Genomic DNA, 16,373 nt, shown 5'->3' on the forward strand with positions numbered 1-16,373 from the left:
ATGTGTGGGATGTAACATCTATGTCATCGGTTATTTTATGCCTCCCCCTGGGTGTGGCCTGTATGTGTATTCATGTAATAAAAACCAGGCTGGGTGCCCCAGCACCTCAGACCACTGCTTGACCTTCAACACGGAGCCTTGTCTCGTTCTTGGGGGGATTCACTGTATGCTGTTGGAGATTTGACTGCTAGGAGTGTAAGCTGATGTCTGCTTTTCCTATTCATCTGCTAGCAGCTATTTGTGAGGTTCCAGCTGGAGTGCTACCTTATTCACCTATATCCAGTTCGTGAGTTCTGATGTTCTGCAGTAGCTGTGCCTTTCTGAGAAAAGGGGATTATCGCCTAAACGGATTTTAACCCCTCATATGCTGAAACGGTCCGTTACAATTGAGAACATGGTTGTTGTTCAATAATAAAATTAATCCTCAAAAATACAACTTGCCTAATAATTCTGCACTCCCTGTATGTTTAACTACAAAATGTGACTAAATCACAAAACGTTCAAAACCCATGTGTGCGTCTGCTAGTCTGGTGACTTACTGTTTACGAACTGTGATAGGCATTCAGTATCACATAAAATAGACTGGATCACCTATACAGAGCTGATTTGCAGTTGCACTACGGGAGAAATCTTGGTCCTGGTGTTTTTATCCATCCTAATCTGATTTGGTTCTTCTTTGCTTATGAGGTAGCATCAGTCATGGTTTTCCACGAATGAGACTGCTCTCAGCTGCTGTGCACACAGTCTCATAGAAAACTATCAGTGGAGCTACATGAATAATAATCACAAATTGTACAGCATTCTCATGTCATACAAAATCTTATGCATTTCTAAGGGAACAGTTTTACCGCTGAGATTTATTTAAAGTGATAGATATGTATGGGACCGAAATGAATAACCTTTTGCCCCAGCCTAGTTTCGCATCAGAAAGATGTTATGGAGCACGTAGAATTTCCACTTTATTAATTTTTTTTTTTTTTTATATTTTTGTTTTACTTAAGAAGCAGATGCACTGGAAATTAACACAAAGATATTTGTTACTGTGTTAACTGCGGGTTAATACAGTCTAAAATGTGTAACAATATACGTAGTCTGTTAAACAAAGTAAAATCTAACTTGTAGAAATATCATTCAAACGCACTTGGGAAACCATTGTAATAATCTTTACTGGCACGGGGGTTGAAATAAAATTATGAGATTAGGGAGGATGATACAATCCAGGGATCATATATAAAGTATAGTAGAGTTTACCGTTTAAGAGAGCAAAGGAAGGATCCAGCTTAATATTGGGCAATTAAAGGCCGTTAAGAAACTCAAAGATCTCGTGCCAAAAAATGGTGTCTTCATTTAAAAGCAACAGGCATGGAACACCTTGCTTTTAATTGGAGCTCACAGAGGATATGTTACTGAGCCTGACTGGGTTAATCTGGGATTAATACACAGGTTGTCACCTTCTCACTGACCATTCTTTCTCCATAATGCAGCATTGCAAGTCTATCTCCCAAGCCTGTTGATAATGGCTTAGGCAGCCTGTAAATGTTCCAATAAAGAGACTATATATATATATATATTTTATTTAAAGCCCTTGACCCTTGAATAGGCACTCGTAGGAGGTTAAGGATGGAAACTTCAAAATATTAAGTCCATCCGCTCTACCGAGACACTATAATATTGGACAAAACTCTTCCAAAATCATTGACAGAACAGCAATGTTTTTTCATATTTCAAAGGACCTTCCATTCCCACATTAATACCCCACTACTGGAAGCAAACCTGAAACTGCTCACTAGGTGGTCCATTACACCAGAAAACTGACATAATATGAACAACTCCATATCGCCACTTTGCTGGAGATGCCAAACAGAAAAGGGTTCCCTACAACACATATGCTGGGAGTGTTCTCTGAACACTCAGGGGATAGAGAACAGATGAAGGGGGCGACTGGTAACATACCACATGCAAAAGCTAAAGAGACACCCAGGGGAAATACCTCACACAAAAAATACTAGAACAAGGAGAACTCAAAGGGGTGAGGGGGAACAGAAGGGGGAGTAGGACGAATTGAAGGACATAATATCTTTCAAAATGTAAAAAATAAATGGGGGGCAGTCTAGCCAAGCATGACAACTAGACTAAAGGTTGTAACAGAAAAAACATATTTAAGCTCTGGTAACATTGAAGTAATAACGGGGTATATACCCATATAGTTACTTGATAAGAAATCCTGTTCCACGCTCTGAGTAGTAACAATGAAGAATTTAATAAACACTGAACAGCGCTGTAACCTGTCAAGCTAGTTTTATTTAAGTTATACGTTTAACGTTTTCCTTAAAACCCTGTATTAAGAAAAAACATCAAGATGGGTCCTATGGAATAGTCATTAATGGAGGGAAGATGGTAATCAACAGAGACATGAAAAGTAAATTATTCCCATAATCTGTATGTATTTTTAGGATGGACAAACATACAGGAATCAAAAGCATAGATAAATGGTCTCTACTGTGATTTTATGATTGAAACTGTATATACCTCATATTGTTGTCTCGATGTACGATATTATGTAATGATCCTTGTCCAAACTCAAAAATAAAATATTATGTCCAGGAAGTTTATACAGGTCTAGAGTTTGGCAATAAATAAGGTTGTAAGTGGTATATGGATTGTACCTCTCATCTCTTGCCTTATTCACACCAGTGAGGAGAACAAGTGCATTGATTTTTTTTCCTTTATATCTATTCAGTGTGCTTGTTACCTTGTGTTCTGTATGATGCTTAATGTATGTGGACAAAATCTAATATGATGAGTGATCCGTAACATGATCTCCTAAAGGAACACTATAGTCATCTAAATTACTTTAGCTAAATAAATTAGTTTTAGTGTATAGATCATTCCCCTGCAATTGCTCAATTGCTCAATTCACTGTCATTTAGGAGTTAAATCACTTTGTTTCTGTTTATGCAGCCCTAGCCACACCTCCCCTGGCTATGATTGACAGAGCATGCATGGAAAAAAAAACTGGTTTCACTTTCAAACAGATGTAATTTACCTTAAATAATTGCATCTCAATCTCTAAATTGAACTTTAATCACATACAGGAGGCTCTTGCAGGGTCTAGCAAGCTATTAACATAGCAGGGGATAAGAAAATCTTAATTAAACAGAACTTGCAATAAAGAAAGCCTAAATAGGGCTCTCTTTACAGGAAGTGTTTATGGCAGGCTGTGCAAGTCACATGCAGGGAGGTGTGACTAGGGTTCATAAACAAAGGGATTTAACTCCTAAATGGCAGAGGATTGAGCAGTGAGGCTACAGGGGCATGTTCTATACACCAAAACTGCTTCATTAAGCTAAAGTTGTTCAGGTGACTATAGTGTCCCTCTAATGGATAATGTAGTCCTCAAACGTTTAATTCCGAGGTTATTTGTAACTTCTTAATTTTCCAAGAACAGTAGAATAGAGAATACTGCCAGCATATTGCAATATAAGGAAATGTAACACAAAAGTGATCTTTTGAAAGAAAGGATATATTCAGCAAACAAGGTTTTACGGTAATTGAAATTTGACATTGGGATGGAGGAAATCTATACAGTGCATAACCATAGTCTGTTTGTATAATATATGGTTATGTTTTGCATTTTACTTTATCCATTTATTCTATTTGTATCCTATTTTTCTCCCTTCTTTTACAGATAACATTTTGGACACTCGCCTTCATTATTTCCAGTCCTGTAATATACAAACATGCAATGGACGAAATCTCTTCTGTGTTTGGTGAAGCAGGTAAATTAATGATTTTGGTGGGTAGATATGGAGTAATTTTAACCTGTGTAAACTATCTAACAAAAATATTTTTCATTCTGTGGATTAGTCTCTGCATGGGCTGTCTGTCTGTTCCGTGTGTCTTCTATCACTGTGGATGGATGGATAGAGATACCGTATATATTTTATTTCACTGACTGCTTTTTCTCTACATAAAATTATATTCTGTTGCACTTAAAGTTCTTGTGATGAGCAATGGGTTGCCACCAATGCTAAAGTGTAGTTTAATTTCTTATGTCTTTAGCTCGAGTTGTAGAATTGTGTGTTGGTAAAGTTGAAAATGAGCATAAGTCCACCAAATTCCAAAACCCACCTCTTAAAGTGCTGCGGAATTTGTTTGTGGTTTACTAATAATAATAATAAATTTCAAATGTAGGCTATTGGTACATTGTGTAGAGTGGTTGGCATTGGCACACCAGACAGAAGTGGTGCGATGTATTACCCCATGAGGTTAAACCAACTTTAGATGGACATACTGGGCATGGGATGAAGTTGATGCACATTAAGGTAATCAGAAAATTTGAGTTGACTTTTCAAACCTGGGCAATTATTTTCAAAGTGCCGGCAATGTCAAAAGCTGGCGTGAGCTTTTGACATCTGATCTTATGGACCAAGAACCACACACCATCACCACCTCCATTAGTAATTTCTGACTTGTCTCGGGAGCTGCATGGCAAATCTATGGTGGAAGGAGTAAAGTGGACGCTTACTACCAGCTGACACCTTCAGCTGCATCTTTTGCTGAGATCTTGCAGAACAGTCCTACAATTAGATGGTCAGTCCATTCATTCCATTCAAGTCCCAGCATCATGTGACATTCTTCACCAGTGTCCCCGTTACTCATTTTCTCCTATCTTCCCGATGATGATCCAGTGTCCTGCGCCAAGGATTAAAGAAATCAAAGGCCTTGCAACTCTTGGGAAGTAAACATAAGGAAGTAAACATAAGGTTTGTATCATTGAATTTTTATTTTACAAAAATGCTTAAAAAGCTGACCAAAACATATATTTATTTGTTTCATTGTTTGTTTGTGTTTGAATGTCTCACAGGTACATCTGTCTCGGTCTCTGGCTCACAGCAATATCTATGTCCACTCACATCAACACATGCAAGCAAGTCTGGTATTTTTATAGAAATTAATTAGATTTATTAAATGAATTGTAAACACTATATAGTTAACATACACAGTACAATCCACTAAACCTGTGATGGTCTAAAATTGAGAAGGGCATTGCCAGTAGACTAATGGCCAACATTTTGAAGAATTCTTCAAATGGGGTATCTATCCAGCTTTTCTGCTTCGACCTTACATTTGCCACTAATTTGACAATTACCCAGAATTCCTGTATTATATAGCTCCATGCCCCCACATCCGTTTATTTTATCTGAGCAATGCAGTGTATCTGCATCAGTCAGCTGTAGGCTGTGGTGTAAGTACACCAAACTGAAGCTGACCACATATAACCAAATAAAGAAACTCAATTAGATATTGTGCCATCTGGTGGTTACAGCTCGGTATATCTCTAAGTGGATGTGACACAACACATGGTAAAATCCAATTAAAATTTCAACAAGTGACTTTTGTTTACATTATTTTGTGATTTCTTGTGAATGTAATCCGCTCATTTGGATTTCAGTACCATCTGCATGTTACAAAAGTCAGATTTGCCTTTCCTCCTCTCCTGCAACGCATCGCTAGTTCTCTGTCTCTATATAGCTGACTGCCTTCCCATTCTCTAAAAGTCAGTCTTTTTAAAACTGACCTTCTCTTCTCTTTCCTCTCAAATATTCCTCCTCCATCTATCTAACTGCAGGTCAATGAGACACCCATTACCTTGACCCACCCCAAACTCTCTGCTTGGGTTTTACTTTTGATTCCGGTCTAATTTTTATGTTCTAAAACATATTTGTCAGTTTGTGTAGAATTCCATAGGAGCGATGGTTACAAGACTGCCTGGTATTGTTTAAGTAGCAATTAAAAAGCTTGACAAAGGCCCTGTTGTGGGCCGAAACGTTGTGTCTATTTTGTTCCAATAAATCTGTTCTGTGGCTTGAACTTGAGTGTCTGGACCATCATTACATTTTTGCAAATCACATTGTGAGGACTGGCCAACCTCAGGCCTGGTTGCACCCCATCCAGGAGAGTGTGGTATCCATATTGGTAATTATATGTATGATTGTTAGGCTTATATTTGGTATGTTAACATTAGAATTATTTTTCGTTGTTGGTGGAGGATGCTTTTTATTTGCGACTGTTTGTTTTTTTTATTTTATTTTTTTTAAATAAATATAAATGGTGCTGATTTTTTTTTAAATATTAAACCTTTTATTCATCTTGTATATTAAAAATATTTTTTAACCTGTGTGGCAGTGTAATTTATTTAGATGTTTCATTGTCTATATAATGTATCCAAGAGAAGGTTAATTTAAACTTATTCTTACTGTGGAAATAGAGCATGGATTACCTAATTAACTAGTGGTCCTAACTATTTACTTATAGAATATAGATGTTTTTACTCTCATGTATTTTGCAGAATCAAATGTAGTCCATAAAGTGTCCCTCACCTTTGCATTAGCAATGATTATAAGCATGTAAAGGAAAGATTTTCATTGCCGGAAGCCACTGGCCATTGATTTAATGCTTGCAAGTTTTCAACAAATGTCAGCCTCCCCTCTGCTTCCAAATAGTGCAATAATAGTCAGTCAAAAAAGTGGCATTGACACAAATTGGGGGGTCAAATGTAGATTTTGGCGGTGCCCAAATTTAGTCGTGCATAGGGCAGCACAAATCCAAAATACACCACTGACCATTATATAAGATTTCAATGTATTGAAAAGGTTATAGAAAAATCACGTTGAATGTAAACATAATGTGCCATGCTTTCACTTAAAGAAACCACCATCACTCTGCGTGTTCCTTTTATGCATCTATGTGGATTTGGGTAATGATTTTGGAACACTCTAAGTTAACCCCTAACCCTCCTCTTCCCGACTATGCTATCCTTGCCCCTAGCATTAAAGCGGCATTGTCATGCCGAATCCCGTTTTTAAGTCCCGCCTCCACTACATCCAATTGACCCCTTAGTCTCCCCCAAATGTCCCTAAGCCCCCCATATTACCTATTTTTTTCTTTATTTTCTGCCCCGATCTTTATTCAGGGCGCCGCCATCTTTGTGTGGGTAGAGGAAGTCCCTGTGGGACGCGTCATCTGCCCACACTAGATAGACTGTGAGATTCCCGCACATGCCCAGTAAGACACTTGGGCATGCGAACGGGAATTTCATCTATTCATTCATTTGTCAGACAGACGAATGAATGAATGAATGAATAGAAAAATCAGACGAACAAACAAACAGTGTATCAGTGTTCGTTTGTTCGCTAAGTTTATTACAAGGAGGGAGCTACCAGCACGCAGCTCCCTCCTTGTAATATGTAAAGATAGAAGCGGCAGGAAGCAGTGCTCCCCGCCACTTCCTAAGCCCCCCATGTCCTCCCTCACTCTATGGGGGTCAATATGACCCCCATATTAGCATAAAGGATTAAATCTCCCGAATGCCCCTACTCGCTATACTGCGAGTGGCTTCCTGTGGCTGCTCACTGTAAAAAAAAACACCCTACTATCCGGCCCCCACCCCTGCACAGTGGATGGGGGCCCTAAATAACAATAAGGGGGGGCGGACCTATTGTCCTCCGCCCGGCCCCCACCCCTGAGCAGCGGGTGGGGGCCATAAATTACAATGGGGGGGGGCAGGGACCTACTATCCTCCCCCCCCCCCCCCCGGCCCTCACCCAGCATGGGAAAATTCTTACACAGTGTAAAATGCCAAAGAGCACTCAGATTGGCTTAATCCCACCAATCAGAGTGTTCTTAGCCTAATTGCAGGGCAGGGCAAGGGTTTATAAGCCTTCCTCCGCCCTGCGGAGATTAGTCTGCCCGGAGCCCTCCATGGGTGAAGATGGATAATTTTTTTGCGCTCAGGTTTTTTCTTTTTCGTCGTTTTAAATGTTTTTGGCGCTCGGGTTTTTTCTTTTATTTTAAGTTCGACGGGTATGATGGTTTTTTTATTTGGCCTTTTTTTGGGGCAGAAAAATTAAGATTTTAGAAAAAAAGAAGACGTCGAATGGTAAGTTTAATTTTACTTTACAGGTTAGTAATTTTCTTCCCCCCTCACTATTTTTTAGGGTGAGGGAGGTAGGTAGGGGCCTTTTTATTTGGGTGGGGGGGGGGTGAGTGACTAGGGGCTTGGGGACTCCTAGTCACCTTTGATGGAGAGGGGGGGGGGAGAATTTGACTTAGTGCCCCCGCCCAGGGCCGCGGGGGGGGGAGGACAGTAGGTCCCCCCCCCCCTCATTATCATTATGGCCCCCACCTGCCGCCCCGGGGTGGGGGCCGGAGAGGGGGAGGACAGTAGGTCCCCCCTCATTATCATTATGGCCCCGCCCGCTGCCCGGGGGGGAGGACTGTAGGTCCCCCCCCCTCATTATCATCACTATGGTCACCGTCCAGGGGTGGGGGCCAGAGAGGGGGAGGACAGTAGCCCCCCCCCCTCATTATCATTATGGCCCCCACCTGCCGCCCAGGGGTGGAGGGGAGGACAGTAGGTCCCATCCCCCCCCCCTCATTATCATTATGGCCCCACCCACCGCGCAGGGGTGGGGGCCGGGGGGAGGACAGTAGGTCCCCCCCTCATTATTTGTATGGCCTCCACCCACCGCGCAGGGGTGGGGGCCGGGAGGGGGGACAATAGGTTTCCCCCCTTATTTTACTTTAGTACTTTTGACTTAGTGCCCCTACCTGCCGCCCAGGGCCGCGGGGGGGGGGGGGAGGACAGTAGGTTCCCCCCTCATTATAATTATGGCCCCCACCCGCTGCCCAGGGGTGGGGGGGAGGACAGTAGGTCCCATCCCCCCCCTCATTATCATTATGGCCCCCACCCGCCGCCCAGGGGTGGGGGCCGTGGGGGGGAGGACAGTAGGTTCCCCCCTATTGTAATTTATGGCCCCCACCCACCGCTCAGGAGTGGGGGCTAGGGGGGGTCAATAGGTCTTCCCCCTTATTTTACCAATTTTTTTTGCCACAGGCTGCTCACTGTTTAATAGACATGCCCCTACTCGCGGTATAGCGAGTAGGGGCATAATTTACTAATATTAAGTAATCTTTACTTAGTATTAGTAAATTTGGCTGAAAGACCAATTTAGGTCTTTCAGCCTTTTAGTAGATAACTCCCTAATTCCCACGGTATCAGGGAGCTATCTACTAAGCGGCTGCAAGATGCAGGCGCGGCACAAATTGAATCGGAGTTTCATTCATTCGAATGAAATTCCGACACAAACAAAGTGCCAAATTGAGTTCTAAAACAAACGAGCATACTGTTCTCATTCAGTTAGAACGCAATTCGGCAGTTTCGTCTAAAATGACAGGAATCATCGCGAGATCACAGAGGAAAGGTAAGAATTGTGGGAAAATTGCTCTGACCAGCGGAAATGAAGCACACTTTGCTTCTCCGCTGGTCAAAGCTGGTTAAGTGGAGGAAACCTCCATAAGGCAAAGAGTCCCTACTTTGTCTTATGATTTTAAATAAAACTAAAGAAGACAGGAAGAAAAGAAGAACAGATCCTGAGAGAGGGGGAGAAGAGGAAGATATTGAGGAAAGGTAAGTTCGGCATGACAGTGCCGCTTTAACAATATCCCTAACATTTAAACAGCATTGACCCTTACCTTACCCTTACCCTACACAACATACCCCAAAGAAATCCTCTGCTAATATAAGTACTGATATCAGCAAAGGGGTGTCTTGGCTAAAACTGTACAGCTGTATCTTTCTGCCATCTACTGACTGCAATGCGGAACTAAACCCTGCTTTCCAGCTGATTACACTGTGATGGGTGCTGGTTGGCAGTTAAAGCCCAGCAACAATCACAATTCGCTTGTGGGCATTGCAGGGAGACCCTGTCGGTCTCTCTTTAGCATCTGCAAGCTGTGAATCACTGCGGGTAATTGCGTAGCGCTTTACAATGGGTGGACTAACGAACATGTAACTAACCACACAAGTTTGATGCACAGAAACAGAGCGGCTGGGGGCCCTGCTCAAAGAGCTTACATGCTAGAGGGAACGGGGTAAAGTGACACAAAAGGTAAGGGAAGTATATTGGTATAGTATGTGTGTAGTATTCACAAAATACTTTATTTTTTTTATTATTACAGTTGCAGGAGATGAATCAGTTGGGAGCCATTAACAGTTTGATTGATATGTTTTTGTGAAAAAAAAAAGAACACGGCTGATAGACAGCCACTAGAGGAGGACTTAAAGGGACACTCCAGGCACCCAGACCACTTCTGCCCATTGGAGTGGTCTGGGTGCCAACTCCCACTACCCTTAACCCTGCACCTGTAATTATTGCAGTTTTCATAAACTGCAGTAATTACCTTGCAGGGTTAAGTCCGATGTGGGACATGTCGCTGCCTCTGGTAAGTGACTGAAGGGTTTTTCACCCCTTCAGCAACCGGAGATGGGAGGTGGGAGCTAGAGGGGACCTGCAGTGCCAGGAAAACAGATTGTTTTCCTGGCACTGGAGAGTCCCTTTAACCCTGCAATAATTACACTTGCAGGGTTATGGGTAGTGGGAGTTGGCACCCAGACCACTCCAATGGGCAGAAGTGGTCTGGGTGCCTGGAGTATACCTTTAAGGAAGTGGGTAGCCATCCAGTAAGAAATAGCAGAGAGGCAGTCAGAGACACTAGTCTAGAGGGAAATGTAGAAATGATATTGGAAGCCAAAGGAGCTGATGAGTTTGCCAAGGGAGGCAGATTTGTCAGACTAGAACATTCAGTATTACTTGACAGTAGATCAGGGCAGAATAAAATGTTCTCCAAAATCACAATGTCCCTCATTGATTAGTCTGCTGGTGACTGGACCACATCTTTAGGTAAAAGGAAAAACGTGACATGACGTGTCTCCCTCAGTAGTGTTAAAAAATATATGTTTGGATGTAGAGAACACTCAAGACTGGAATGTAATGAATTGTACTTTACTGTAATGCCACTAGGTGGTGATCATGCTTAGTCGGGTTTGCACATAGTTCACAATGTGACTGTCATGGCAAAAGTGAATGTGTTTCAGGAATCTCAGAAATGGCAGTGAAATTCCATTATATCATAGAGGATTTATATTTGCATCATCGGCAGACAGTTGCCGTGTTAACGCCTTGAAAGTCTTAGGAAAATAATACCTGGGATGCTTGTTATTTTAGGTAAATGTCTGCATTTAGCTAAACATGTTTACCCTTTGCACTATGCAAACCATTTTTAACCGTTGAAATGACACACAGGTCTCACTTACACCTGACGCACGCACATTGAAACTTGGAGAGAAACTTGGCATACGTGCTTTTAAAAAAAGAAACTCTTCACTCCTTAATATTTGTGTTACATTGGACAATTATTGTTTTTATAATAAAACTGAGGCACATTAAATAGCACTAGCTACTAATATATATATATATATAATTAGAGATCCTCTGTGTGTGTGTGTCTTGATAGTTCTCTACAAAGCACTGCTTTATTTGATAAGCTCAGCATTGCTATAGACATTTAATTGAGCGTGATGGTGGAATTACTTCCTGCTTCGGGAGAGCTCGCAGCATAACCTGCAATGACTGGTGATATGTACACAATACAGGCACTTCTTCATGCAGGCACTCTCGTATGCACAATTGCCAGGGTACATAGCCAGTTACACAATGCTAGACACACCCACAGAGGTACCAGTACAGACATCAAAACACACACTGTGAGTACACTGTACACTGATCAGCCACAACATTAAAACCAGCTGCTTAATATCATGTAGGTCTCCCTTGGGCTGCCAAAACAGCACTGATGCATCAAGGCATGGACTACACAAGACCTCTGGTAATTGGCACCAAGACATTAGCAGCAGATCCTTTTACATTCTACACACACACACAACTGTCAGCTGCACTATTTTCTTATCTGTAATTTCATTATTTAGTACGTGATTTTTATGTTTTTATTTCATTTGTTCTGTTCAACCAAAATGATCGTTTTCATTAAATAAAGTGCTGCTTATGTTTTCTGATGCATCTAAACATTACTTCCCAGGACCCTAAAAATACTCGGATTTTTAAATTATTTTTGCAAACAGTTTGGTAGTGAAGGGGTTAATTGTTCTTCAAGCCCAGGATTTGTAAATCTTGTTTATCCTAAAAACCGGACTGGTTAATTCTGTGCTTATAAAGCACATTGCACTACTTGGTGGGGAAAGAATCAAATCACATAATATAGCAAATACTCAGGAGATTTGATACTAATGTAGCTGACAGACTGCATTAGGCTGGATTCAATTCTGTGTCCTTCGTGCCACTTTCGTAGCTCTAGAGGAGGTGTGCTAACCTACTAAGCTATCGTACACGTTTCTAGTAATGAACTGCATTTCCATATAGTGTCTATTGGAGAACTATTTGGGTGGGTAACTCATTCCTTGGAATTCTTTCGGAGTTTCGAGGCTGCATCTCGATTGCAGGAGATAGTGTGTAGTAGGCAATTCCACCTTTTCCCGTGGTATTTACCAAGGCCACGTGGTGCACTGCACAGGACAGGAACTGTGACACTATAAGAAATGAAATAACATTTTCATTAATCAAAAATATATATCAGACTTGAATGCCAAAAATACATTGCTTTTTCCTAAGAATGAAAACCAAATATTTTATTTTTAATCAGAACTTTAAGGATTTCTCCCAGGCACAATCAGGATTAACTGAAATTGTCTGATGGTCTCCCGTAAGGCATAGTTCTATTAGACATAGTTACCCTGATACATATATTTACTATTAAAAGGACACTTTAGTCACCAGAACAACTACAGCTTATTGAATTTGTTCTAATGAGTATAATCACTCCCTTCAGGCTTTTTGCTGTAAACAGTGCTTGTTTCAGAGAAAATGCAGTGTTTACATTACAGCCTAGTGATAACTTCACTGGTCACTCCTCAGATGGCTACTAGAGGTGCTTCCTGGGGCAGTGCTGCACACATTAATGAATTGTCCCCTGGGTTGGCTGTGGACAATTATTATTATTTTATTATTTATATAGTGCCATCAGATTCCGTAGCGCTGTACAAAGGATGGACTAAAAGACATTTAATTGTAACCAGACAACTCGACGTACAGGAACAGAGAGGTTGAGGGCCCTGCTCAATGAGCTTACATTCAAGAGGGAGTGGGGTATAGTGACACAAAGGGTAAAAGTAGGGGTACGAAGTAAGATGTTAGAAAGGTATTCGCTAAGGGCGGGCTTAATAGGTAATTTTTGACCATTGCAGGAGAGGAGTCATGGGAGGTGGGGGATGAAAACCTGCTAACAGTTTAATTGATATGCTTTCTTGAAGAAGTGAGTTTTCACTGATTTTTTGAATGAGTGGAGACTGGGTGAAATTCTTACAGAGGAGGGAGGGGAGTTCCACAGAAGAGGCGCAGCCCTGGAAAAGTCTTGGAGGTGAGCGTTAGAGGTGGGAGTACGGATAGGCGTAGGTCTTTGGCAGAGCGTAGGGGCCTTGACGGGACATACTTGTGTATTAGGGAGGATAGGTAGGTTGGATCAGCATTATGTAGGGACTTGTAAGCAAGCACCAGAATTTTAAATTGAGCCCTTTATCTAACTGAGAGCCAATGCAGGGACTGACAGAGCGGGGAGGCGTGGGAGGTGCGAGCGGACAGGAAAATGAGCCTCGCCACCGCATTCATTATGGATTGCAACAGTGTACGGTTGTACGGTTGTGATTAACTCTGCTGACCCAGGACATACTTGAAAACGAGAGAAATCTCAATGTATCCTGGTAAAATACTTTAAAAATAAATAATATGGATGGTCTTTACATATTAATACCCAGAAAATACAATGGAACTTGATATAATCCAAGTAGCATCTAATTTTTCTATATAATGTCTACATATAAGTATGTTTTATTTCCTCAACAAATTGATAGTGCACCAAATATAGCCTAGATTTCATATAGAAACAGATACTATTAAGTGACACTGTTTAACCTGGCAAAACTGTCTTTGTATCAAACAGCCAGGTGGATAACTTTTGGTTACAATCATTTCGTGATACAATCTACCTCCAAGCTATTAAATATTACATCTAGTGTTTTCACTACCTTATGTACATCCTTGAAAGCAATTGGTTCCCTTTTTAATCACTTTTGTTTTTCACTGTGTGTAACACTATCACAATTAAGAGTGTTTATCTGCGGTTCATTTTTATCTTTTGTGTCACTACTGTACATCATTGCCATCTAATAAAGTTTGTTTCTTTGTTTCAATTTTTTTTTCTTCCAATTTTGCTACACATGAGACCTGAATCTCTACAGTGGTAACATTGTGAGTCCTGGTACCAGTTCTTTGTCTGAGAGCAGTTCTAATTTTTTTTTTCCTAACATGTACGGAACTACTGCCCTATCTAATAGCAGCTTAATCACCATAATTGTCTGCTTACTCACGGTTTCATGCATAGTTTTGTGAGTGGAGATATCATACATGTGCACGGCCATGGCTCAGATTCCTTTGAAGCCATGAACAAGTCTGTTGGTGTAGATGGGAACTTGTATAGCGTGTGCACGCTATAGAATTACTTGGACCGTCCAAAACCCAGTTTCCTTCTGTGCTGTGTGTCAGAATATAGGCAGCTATGTACACAAGGAATCCTCTTATGGAGTTGAACTTAATTTCATTGCGTTTTCACTTTGTTTTTTTTTGGTTTTTTCCTAGGTAAGAAAACGTTATCTATAACAGAAGCTGATTTGAGGAAACTTCCGTTCATTAAACATTGCATACTGGAGGCAATACGGCTGCGATCCCCGGGGGCAATCACAAGGAAAGTGATAGAACCACTGGAAATCTACGTATGTTACATTCACATCTACTTATTGTTTTTCAATTTGTTTCATTAACTGTTTTGGTTATCTACTTTAAACATCTTCTTCTTAACTAAACCAATGAATTTCACAAAATGTGCCCCAATCCACATTCAATGTTATTTAATAAAGTTAGAATTCAAAGAGAATTTCAAATTTAAAGAGTTACATAACCACCTGGAGTAGGGAACCATTTCTGTGTAAAATTCCCTACTGGACACTATTGAGGAGGTCCTCCCATCCTCAATTGCAATAAACTTGAAGCTCCTCATGTCACTGGGCCAACCAGGGTCCCATTTCTGGCTCAGAGCGTATGCTCATGCTCTGGCCATGGAGGGTTAGGAAAGAGTCCTGAAATGGAGGGAGCGCCCACACGGAGGGTGATTGGGAGGGAGAGTTTGCTTATTTTTGCAGGTGGAGAAGAATTTAATGTCTGACAGCAGTGTGCACTGCATGCTGACAACAGCCAATAAATATGCACAGAATTGACATTGGGCAGCCCAAAACGTGTGCTGTGCGTGCAACTACCCCCAGCACACAATTAGCGATATCTCTGGATGTGCATTGTTTAATGCAGAAACACTTCACATCCAGACTCCTACCACCATGATCACTTCAAATAACTGATATGGAAAATAAATTGACTCTAGTACTAATTTGACAAGTTTGTGCTATACATGTTGCATAACTATATTATGACTGTGATTAAATGTGATATTTGTAAGCTGCCTCTGAATTAAAAAAAACAGCAAACAATAAAACAGGTGAGCTTTGGTACAAAAAGGTTGAGAACCAATGCTCTGACTCAGGGATATGCAAACTTTGGCATTCCATGTGTTGTGGACTCCATCTCCCTTAATACTCGTACAGCTGTAGTTCTGGCAAAGCATCAAGGGAGATGTAGTCCCTAGAAGTTGGAATACGTCTGCCTACCCCTGTTTTAACTCATAGCCTTTCGTCTTGCTGAGCATTGTGGGAAATATGGTTAGGAACTAAAACAGTACCAAGTACACTAAATTACCCTTTTTTTTGCAAGTGATAGTAGCATACATCAAACTGACCAAGACGCCAAGCCACCTAGTTTAAACATAGGACCACTCCACAGCCATTTCCGCTTGCTGAAGCGTTTTATGGTTGAGGAGTATCCTATTCTAGGATTTTATTTAAAAAATCAGCACTATGTCTTTCAAACAGCCAGGAAGATTTTCATCCTCCTTCTGTTAGCTCACTCACAGATGTTAGACCAGTGTTTTCAGCTCCTCCAGTGCCTCCACAGACCTCACACCAGACGTGCATCTCTGTGCTCATAGATTCAGAGGTTCTACCAAACAGTGATGTGTTGTTTGGCTGTTTTTTTTTTTTGACATGTGAAATGTTTGTATGTACACACGCAATAATATTTCTTTTTTTTTAATTCTTGTACTTCCAACTCTAGAATTTCCAGATTCCTCCAGGGGACATGTTGATGTTGTCCCCATATTGGCTTCACAGAGATCCGAAGAAGTTTCCCGAGCCGGAAGCATTTAGGCCAGTAAGTTTTAAAGATATATGACAAAAATCAAGTTTTCAAACACACTGAATCCTGCTTGTTGTCCATTATTTTGAAAGTGTCTTTATC

General features: G+C 41.0%; 1 protein-coding gene across 1 annotated transcript in view; it reads left to right on the forward strand.

Annotated features, from left to right (window-relative positions):
• The window catches only part of LOC134586507 (24-hydroxycholesterol 7-alpha-hydroxylase), a 90,315-nt gene that overhangs the window by 32,780 nt on the left and 41,162 nt on the right, over window positions 1–16,373 (forward strand). Inside the window, exons 7-9 of the mRNA XM_063442054.1 lie at window positions 3,689–3,779; window positions 14,610–14,743; window positions 16,191–16,286. Of these exons, the coding sequence (XP_063298124.1) occupies window positions 3,689–3,779; window positions 14,610–14,743; window positions 16,191–16,286 (321 nt within the window). The remainder of the gene's footprint in view (window positions 1–3,688; window positions 3,780–14,609; window positions 14,744–16,190; window positions 16,287–16,373) is intronic.

Source organism: Pelobates fuscus, chromosome 2 (genome assembly GCF_036172605.1).
Source record: "Pelobates fuscus isolate aPelFus1 chromosome 2, aPelFus1.pri, whole genome shotgun sequence".
Classification (NCBI taxonomy): domain Eukaryota; kingdom Metazoa; phylum Chordata; class Amphibia; order Anura; family Pelobatidae; genus Pelobates; species Pelobates fuscus.